At 41.1% G+C, this 9,618-nt stretch overlaps 1 protein-coding gene across 1 annotated transcript; it reads right to left on the reverse strand.

Annotated features, from left to right (window-relative positions):
• Window positions 1–779: 779 nt before the first annotated feature.
• On the reverse strand, window positions 780–4,466 carry LOC106595319 (uncharacterized). The gene is made up of 2 exons (XM_014186697.2): window positions 3,413–4,466; window positions 780–2,071 (listed from the first exon to the last, which is right to left on the reverse strand). Exons 1-2 carry the CDS (start codon window positions 3,750–3,752, stop codon window positions 1,701–1,703), a joined length of 711 nt encoding a protein of 236 aa, XP_014042172.1. The 5' UTR covers window positions 3,753–4,466; the 3' UTR covers window positions 780–1,700.
• Between the last annotated feature and the right edge of the window lie 5,152 nt (window positions 4,467–9,618).

The raw sequence follows: 9,618 nt of genomic DNA on the forward strand, positions 1-9,618 counted from the left end.
CCTTTGACGTAGTTATAATGGACCTTGACAGCTGATAGGAGGAAGTGATGCTGTTTTCTAGCTTCTACCTGTCTTACTGTTTCACAGAAACACTTGGACCTCTGCTAGTGCATCTTGGTCTTTGTGACTGGGGTCTTTGTAGAGCTCTCACCACAGAGAGGTGATCATTGACTAAACTGGTTAATATTTAGATTTTTTTACGGTGTCTGTCTCAGTATCCTGACTTGAACCAGAGCCTACTTGTGCTGTATAAAACGCTTTCTAATTAAGCAATAAGGCCCGAGGGGGTGTGGTATATGGCCAAAATACCAGGACTAAGGGCTGTTCTTAAGCACGACGCAATGCAGAGTGCCTGGATACAGCCCTTAGCCGTGGTATATTGGCCATATATCACAAACCCGAGGTGCCTAATTGCTATTATAAACTGATTACCAACGTAATTACAGCCGTTAAAAGAAATGTTGTCATACCTGCTGTCAGCCAATCAGCATTCAGAGCTCAAACCACCCCGTTTATAATCTAATTCCCTTAGTCATGTCCACCCTCTGCTGGTACAAAACGGGATGTTGGTTCTATGGGACCAGTAACTGTATGATACTGACAGTACATGTTATTTTCCCTATGATGGTGGAGCATAATTTTTCAATGTTCATGATCCCAACTTTATGCAAATCACCAGCGGCAACCACTGGGTGATGACCAATCATATCGAGTGGTTCCCATGACGAATTTGACACAATGCGACTCAAAACCATTGTTTTACCAGTTTGTTGTGAAGGTTAAAGGAACTCTTCTCAGGTCATAAAACAGAAAGGAGCTGAAATATTACACACACATAGCCAAATGAGCCTGGCGCAGAGCTATAAGAACCTACCCCTGATTTTAAATGGTGATATTACTGTAAACAGAGCTATAACAACCTACCCCTGATTTTAAATGGTGATATTACTGTAAACAGAGCTATAACAACCTACCCCTGATTTTAAATGGTGATATTACTGTAAACAGAGCTATAACAACCTACCCCTGATTTTAAATGGTGATGTTACTGTAAACAGAGCTATAACAACCTATCCCAGATATGGTGATATTACTGTAAACAGAGCTATTAACAACCTACCCCTGATTTTAAATGGTGATATTACTGTAAACAGAGCTATAACAACCTACCCCAGATCTTAAATGGTGATGTTACTGTAAACAGAGCTATAACAACCTATCCCAGATCTTAAATGGTGATGTTACTGTAAACAAGGAGGAGCTATAACAACCTACCCCTTATTTAAATGGTGATATTACTGTAAACAGAGTTATAACAACCTTTGCCTGATTAAATATTACTGTAAACAAGGAGGAGCAATAACAACCTACACCTGATTTTAAATTGTGATGTTACTATAAACAATGTGACAATGGCCAGTTTGCGTTTTTTTTAAATACAGCATATTTTTATATTAAAACGGGGGGGAAACACAATCCATAGATCCATATAAGGAATTAAAGAGGTCTTCATCTCTCAAAATGTAAGTAATTTCAATACATTTAAAACAGTGACTACATTATGGCACATAAAATGCATGTGTTGTGCCAACCACAATTTATAGTGAACAGCACGAGTCATAAAGCAGATACAGCATCAAACATGGAAAATCAAATGGGTGACATTGAGGTTCATCGATGATCATGGTTCCTGTTGACACCTACTCATTATATTTAAATGATATCAGATTGTCCATGGACTTTGAGAGACAGGTCCTTACACTGAAACCTCCATCTGGATATGCATTGAACAGACATTTGTAGCAGCACTCATCTCCTCTTGACACTCCTCCTCTTATGATGATAGAGCAGGTCTGAAGTTCCTCATCTTCCACTTTCCCCTTATAAGGTGGGTTGACTACGGGACCCCAATGTTTGCTGTAGGTGGCCACATTTTCATTCGGCCCAGTTGTCACTTTTTGCCAGGTGACTTCCCGCACGTATTTGGGTGTCATGAGCTCACAGTTTAGGACTGCATCTTCTCCCAGGGTTGCTGTGACAACCTGCTGTGTTCTCACCAGCTGAGAGAGCCCTGCATGAAGACAGTTACAGGCTGTTTAGTACACACATCTAATACAGCGCTACATTTTAGCAACCTGCAGTGCACACTGAAGGGACTAAACAACTCCATAAATACAGTTTAAAGGTGTATGCAGTATTGTATCAATCATGTTAATTCCCATTCTGTATGTTTACATTTTTGGAAGACTAGCCTGTGGTCAATTGTTACTTAATTGTTACCCAGAAAAAAACGCTGCCTTGGACCTTAAGGGTAGTCTAGTCTATGCAGGAGGAAGTTATGAATGAAGGGGCTTTTAAACTGACTGCAGTATGGGTTAGTAACTGACTGCAGTATGGGTTAGTAACTGACTGCAGTCTGCAGTATGGGTTAGTAACTGACTGCAGTCTGCAGTATGGGTTAGTAACTGACAGCAGTATGGGTTAGTAACTGACTGCAGTCTGCAGTATGGGTTAGTAACTGACAGCAGTCTGCAGTATGGGTTAGTAACTGACAGCAGTATGGGTTAGTAACTGACAGCAGTATGGCTTAGTAACTGACTGCAGTATGGGTTAGTAACTGACAGCAGTATGGGTTAGTAACTGACTGCAGTCTGCAGTATGGGTTAGTAACTGACAGCAGTCTGCAGTATGGGTTAGTAACTGACAGCAGTATGGGTTAGTAACTGACTGCAGTCTGCAGTATGGGTTAGTAACTGACAGCAGTATGGGTTAGTAACTGACAGCAGTATGGGTTAGTAACCGACTGCAGTATGGGTTAGTAACCGACTGCAGTATGGGTTAGTAACCGACTGCAGTATGGGTTAGTAACCGACTGCAGTATGGGTTAGTAACCGACTGCAGTATGGGTTAGTAACCGACTGCAGTATGGGTTAGTAACCGACTGCAGTATGGGTTAGTAACCGACAGCAGTATGGGTTAGTAACCGACAGCAGTATGGGTTAGTAACCGACTGCAGTATGGGTTAGTAACCGACTGCAGTACGGGTTAGTAACCGACTGCAGTACGGGTTAGTAACCGACTGCAGTACGGGTTAGTAACTGACTGCAGTATGGGTTAGTAACTGACTGCAGTATGGGTTAGTAACTGACTGCAGTATGGGTTCATGTGGTGAATTATTAAAGTAACATCAACTACAGAATGTGTGGACATCAGTGAATATAACGAGCTATGGCTATATAGATTAATCCTCTGTTCACTGATTAATTCATTGTAAACTAGTTATATCAATCTTTAGGATACACTGTGTACAAAACATGATTGACCAGGTGAATCCAGATTAAACCTATGATCTCTTATTGATGTTACTTGTTAAATCCACTTCGTTAGTTAACTAGTAAATTAGTTGACTAACCTTGAACGGTAAGACAAGTCTGCTTGCGTATTGAACCACTCGGGTAAACATTGAAGGAACAAATATAGCAGGCTTCGTCCGCCCATGTTACATTCTTCACCGTAATGGACGTCGAGTTGAGAGATGCCTCCGTGAAAACCACCTTGCCTCGGTGCGGGTCTATGATTTGAGCTCCAAACCGCTTGCTGTAGGTGGCCAGATTCTCCACCGAGTCGTCTTTGAACAGCCTCTGCCAGGTGACTTGCAGCGCACCTGTCGGGTCGAAATGGGTGCATGTGTGACGAGAACTCGATCTGTTGGAATAAATTGATATGAGCGCGTATTTTAAAGAGCGCTCCATAAGCCACGCCCCAGTGGGCAGAGTTAGCACGTTGGACTGGGACAAATTTAATACAATAAAACCTAGAATTTTACAATGGGTCTGCCATGGCTCTGATTAGCCTAGTTATGCTAATATATTTGAGATCAGTGTATTGCAGTTAATGTCTTATTTGACTTAATAAGCTAAATATATTTGAGTAGTAAACAGGGAAACAATAACGAGTCCCAGACAATTCGCAATAGAACAAACTAGAGATTGACCAGACGGTGGCATCATTACCTAAATTATTGGGATCATCAGACACCATTGTTTGGAATACATTGACTTCATTATCAAAACAGACCTTGATAAGACATTTCATGCAGACCTTTGACAATGGTCTATTTTGTCAATGAACTCAATGTATTCCTAAAACTGGGGTTAACCAAATGATCCCAATAATTTAGGAAGTCTAGTAAATGATGCCCCCCTCTGGTATGTTCTAGAGACCCCTTTCCAGTACATGACACAATTGGCAATAGAACATACCAGAGGTTGACCAGAGGGGGGAATCGTTACCTAAATTATTGAGATCATCAGGCACCAAAACAGACCACGGGATGTCTTTTCAAACAGATGTATTTGTCAAACATCCGCGTGGGTCTGTGTAAACTATGCGATTATAATGGAGACAGCTTTATTGCAGGGAATGTTATATTCTCTGCCAGGCCCATCTTAAATATATACACTGCTCAAAAAAATAAAGGGAACACTTAAACAACACAATGTAACTCCAAGTCAATCACACTTCTGTGAAATCAAACTGTCCACTTAGGAAGCAACACTGATTGACAATAAATTTCACACTCTGTTGTGCAAATGGAATAGACAACAGGTGGAAATTATAGGCAATTAGCAAGACACCCCCAATAAAGGAGTGGTTCTGCAGGTGGGGACCACAGACCACTTCTCAGTTCCTATGCTTCCTGGCTGATGTTTTGGTCCCTTTTGAATGCTGGCGGTGCTTTCACTCTAGTGGTAGCATGAGACGGAGTCTACAACCCACACAAGTGGCTCAGGTAGTGCAGCTCATCTAGGATGGCACATCAATGCGAGCTGTGGCAAGAAGGTTTGCTGTGTCTGTCAGCGTAGTGTCCAGAGCATGGAGGCGCTACAAGGAGACAGGCCAGTACATCAGGAGACGTGGAAAGGAGGCCGTAGGAGGGCAACAACCCAGCAGCAGGACCGCTACCTCCGCCTTTGTGCAAGGAGGAGCAGGAGAAGCACTGCCAGAGCCCTGCAAAATGACCTCCAGCAGGCCACAAATGTGCATGTGTCTGCTCAAACGGTCAGAAACAGACTCCATGAGGGTGGTATGAGGGCCCGACGTCCACAGGTGGGGGTTGTGCTTACAGCCCAACACCGTACAGGACGTTTGGCATTTGCCAGAGAACACCAAGATTGGCAAATTCGCCACTGGCGCCCTGTGCTCTTCACAGATGAAAGCAGGTTCACACTGAGCACGTGACAGACGTGACAGAGTCTGGAGACGCCGTGGAGAACGTTCTGCTGCCTGCAACATCCTCCAGCATGACCGGTTTGGCGGTGGGTCAGTCATGGTGTAGGGTGGCATTTCTTTGGGGGGGCCGCACAGCCCTCCATGTGCTCGCCAGAGGTAGCCTGACTGCCATTAGGTACCGAGATGAGATCCTCAGACCCCTTGTGAGACCATATGCTGGTGCGGTTGGCCCTGGGTTCCTCCTAATGCAAGACAATGCTAGACCTCATGTGGCTGGAGTGTGTCAGCAGTTCCTGCAAGAGGAAGGCATTGATGCTATGGACTGGCCCGCCCGTTCCCCAGACCTGAATCCAATTGAGCACATCTGGGACATCATGTCTTGCTCCATCCACCAACGCCACGTTGCACCACAGACTGTCCAGGAGTTGGCGGATGCTTTAGTCCAGGTCTGGGAGGAGATCCCTCAGGAGACCATCCGCCACCTCATCAGGAGCATGCCCAGGCGTTGAAGGGAGGTCATACAGGCACGTGGAGGCCACACACACTACTGAGCCTCATTTTGACTTGTTTTAAGGACATTACATCAAAGTTGGATCAGCCTGTAGTGTGGTTTTCCACTTTAATTTTGAGTGTGACTCCAAATCCAGACCTCCATGGGTTGATCAATTGGATTTCCATTGCTTATTTTTGTGTGATTTTGTTGTCAGCACATTCAACTATGTAAAGAAAAAAGTATTTAATAAGATTATTTATTTCATTCAGATCTAGGATGTGTTGTTTAAGTGTTCCCTTTATTTTTTTGAGCAGTATATATATATTTTTTTTGTTGTTGTTTTTTGAGCATTTTTGAGCATTTTTTGTTGTCATTACAAGAAAATCCTAACAATTCAGGTTAAGAGCGATATGGCTGCTACTTAGAAATACTATAACAGTAAATGAATAGATGACATTCACTGCTATAAAGCTGTCTCCAATATTATCGCATAGTTTACACAGACCCACTGTGGATCTTTGACAATTAAATCTCCATACCATGGTCTGTTTTGTCAACGAACTCAATGTATTACAAAAACTGGGGTTAACCAAATGATCCCAATAATTTAGGTAGGCTGGTAAACGATGCCTAGCTCCTGGTAGATACTACAGGTTATTATGATCCAGTACACTAGAAACTGACGTCACTTAGATGCGCGCAACTCTTGGCGGCAGTAAGAAAGCCTTCGCCATCTGGGCCCAATCAACATAGCCTGGATTTACGTTTCTATTACATCTAAACAAAATAACTTCTGGGGGTTCTCATACATTTACAATTATGTTTTGATTGTTGCTTGAACAGTCGCTAACATTACATTTGGTTGTGATCGCTACCAAATAACTATTTTGCATGAAGCAGTTGTTTAGCTAGAATTCTAACGCTCATTGACATAGGCTGTAGCAAAAGTTAGCCAAAGAGTCATTTTACTGGTTGAAGTTGTGTTTTTTTAAGTATAATGCAGTTGATTTGCGATGATGACACAAACATTATATTAAGCAGGGCATTCATACGAGCCTTAAAATTAAATGTATTATCCAAAAGTAGTATGAAATGCACTCATAAGCAACATGTAAATAGTTTTTTGTTGTTGTTGCTGGTGTTCTATAAGATCTCCCCCTTGTTCTGCCACCTACTTCCGGAAACACAGAAAGGAGTCTATGCTGAACTGTCTGGGACCAAGAGGGCTTGGGTTAAATGCGGCAGAAACATTTCTGTTGAATGCATTGTTGTACAGCTGACTAGGTATTCCCTTCGTTGTTGTTTCCCTGTTTACCACTCAAAGATATTTTAATGTTAAGTCAAAGAAGAAATTAACTGCAATACACTGGTTTCAAAAATATTATCATAACTATTAAGGAGCGAGATAGTTGCCAAAAGGTTGAACGTATGTATCGTTCGGATCGTAAGAAAATCCATACCTAAATTGTTAGGGTCGTAAGCAAAGCCATGTGTGAAACATGAAACGTAAATGTTAAATTAGATCTCTAAGTGTACAATGTGGCATCTGCAAAGGACATGAACAGAAACGTAGATAGTCGAAGTTAGCTAGTCAATCAAGCATCTCTAGCCCAGATGTTAGAGTTGCTTTGCAGGTTCCAGTTTATTTTCCAAAATAAAAGTCAAGAGCTTGTTTTGGAACTGCATTCAATAACAACATTATACCAGTAGATGGCGTAGTATAGGCTTGTGCCTTCAGCAAATGACTTGTGTGAGAATGATACTATAAAGACATAGAAGAGCCTTGTCTGGAATAACTGCCTGAGCTGCAAAATAGAAAGTAAATGTGAATAGGCTAGGCCTATTACGACATCTAAATATGCCATGGTGTTGTGTGTTATTTAATGGCCACAATAAAAACAAAAAACCGCATGGGGCTACTGTGGTGATCATGTAACCTAATGAATCACCCCTTTTACAGTATTTGGGAGCACGGACTGTTGGCCTTTTGACTGTTGCATTTGTGAATTCCACTCTGTATGGAGGCTTGTTATAGCCATTTGTGTTGTACAACCCCATCACACAGAGGCTATATCCATATCAATATATGAGAAAAAACTAAATATTGATTGAGTCTTGGCTATAACGTGTCCTGAGCGAAATAGCCAAGTGGTCAAGACTATCTACAGCCTATTCTTATTGCAAGATCTGTTTTCCCTATCAGCCACTGCATGCTTCTTCAACTATTTTGTTAAACATTTATTTCGAGGCCTGTGATCTAGGGTATCTTTAAGGGGAGCCCTATAATAAATACAGATACAAAACACAAAAAGAGTTCTGAAATGATTCCGCAAGACACCAGTACCCAAAATGATACTCTAAATTGCAATGCCTACAAGTTGAAGGCTTTCTTTTTGGGGGGGAAATAGGCCTATATTAAACATTGAATTATTAAAGTGATAGGCTAATGAACTTGAGAATTTTGATAATTTTGATACACACATGGATTTCAATAAAAAAAATAGATAACTGTTCTATTCTCGTGGATTTAGTTCATATTGCAACTCAGACAAATGACTGAATAGATGACATACTGACTGACTGACTGACCTGAATGAAGAATGAATGAAATGTTAAAATATGATGGAATGTTGAGTAGCATGCATTATGCACGCTCTGCACTTTATTTGGCTAGTAGGCAAAGAGGCCTTCATTAGGGTATAATGACTATAACTGCATGCCTCCAGAAGGGCATCATCTGAGACTGAGGGGTGGTTTTCTGAAGGAGATCACAAGCTCTTCAACTGGGCAGCAGTGTTGTGATGGAGAGAATAGCCTACATGGAGACTACCTAAGACCACTGCAACAGAGTTTTTGTAAAGTGTTGGAATAAGCTTATGCCAGACTTAGCCTACGCTTAACCTCTCCCTTGTTCTTTTCAAAGTCCATATGTTCATGATCCGATTCATATAAATCATGTCAAATTATTTTACATCCATATTAACCGCTCCTACAAAATATGCTGTGTCAAGACTGAGTGATGAAATACATTTCAAAAGATTAAAATAATATTTTGAGTGGCAAAGACTCCAGTGGTCATAAATAATTCATAGATTCACGAAACATCTATTTTTATTCTGTTTAATTATTCCTGGTAGATACTACTGGTTGTGATTCCTTATTCCTGGTAGATACTACTGGTTATGATTTCTTATTCCTGGTAGATACTACTGGTTATGATTCCTTATTCCTGGTAGATACTACTGGTTATGATTCCTAATTCCTGGTAGATACTACTGGTTATGATTCCTTATTCCTGGTAGATACTACTGGTTATGATTCCTTATTCCTGGTAGATACTACTGGTTATGATTCCTTATACCTGGTAGATACTACTGGTTATGATTCCTTATTCCTGGTAGATACTACTGGTTATGATTCCTTATTCCTGGTAGATACTACTGGTTATGATTCCTTATTCCTGGTATATACTACTGGTTGTGATTCCTTATTCCTGGTATATACTACTGGTTGTGATTCCTTATTCCTGGTAGATACTACTGGTTATGATTCCTTATTCCTGGTATATACTACTGGTTATAGTTCCTTATTCCTGGTAGATACTACTGGTTATGATTCCTTATTCCTGGTATATACTACTGGTTGTGATTCCTTATTCCTGGTAGATACTACTGGTTATGATTCCTTATTCCTGGTATATACTACTGGTTATGATTCCTTATTCCTGGTAGATACTACTGGTTATGATTCCTTATTCCTGGTAGATACTACTGGTTGTGATTCCTTATTCCTGGTATATACTACTGGTTATGATTCCTTATTCCTGGTAGATACTACTGGTTATGATTCCTTATTCCTGGTAGATACTACTGGTTATGATTCCTTATTCCTGG

This window comes from Salmo salar, chromosome ssa16, assembly GCF_905237065.1.
Source record: "Salmo salar chromosome ssa16, Ssal_v3.1, whole genome shotgun sequence".
In the NCBI taxonomy this organism is placed as follows: domain Eukaryota; kingdom Metazoa; phylum Chordata; class Actinopteri; order Salmoniformes; family Salmonidae; genus Salmo; species Salmo salar.

What these genes read in the sequence shown, in the direction of transcription:
- LOC106595319 (XM_014186697.2), bottom strand. Translation starts at nt 3,752, where the DNA reads ATGGAGCGCTCTTTAAAATACGCGCTCATATCAATTTATTCCAACAGA. An exon ending in GACTTGTCTTACCGTTCAAG is followed by an intron (nt 2,072 to 3,412) that starts GTTAGTCAACTA and finishes GTCTTCATGCAG; the next exon opens with GGCTCTCTCAGCTGGTGAGA.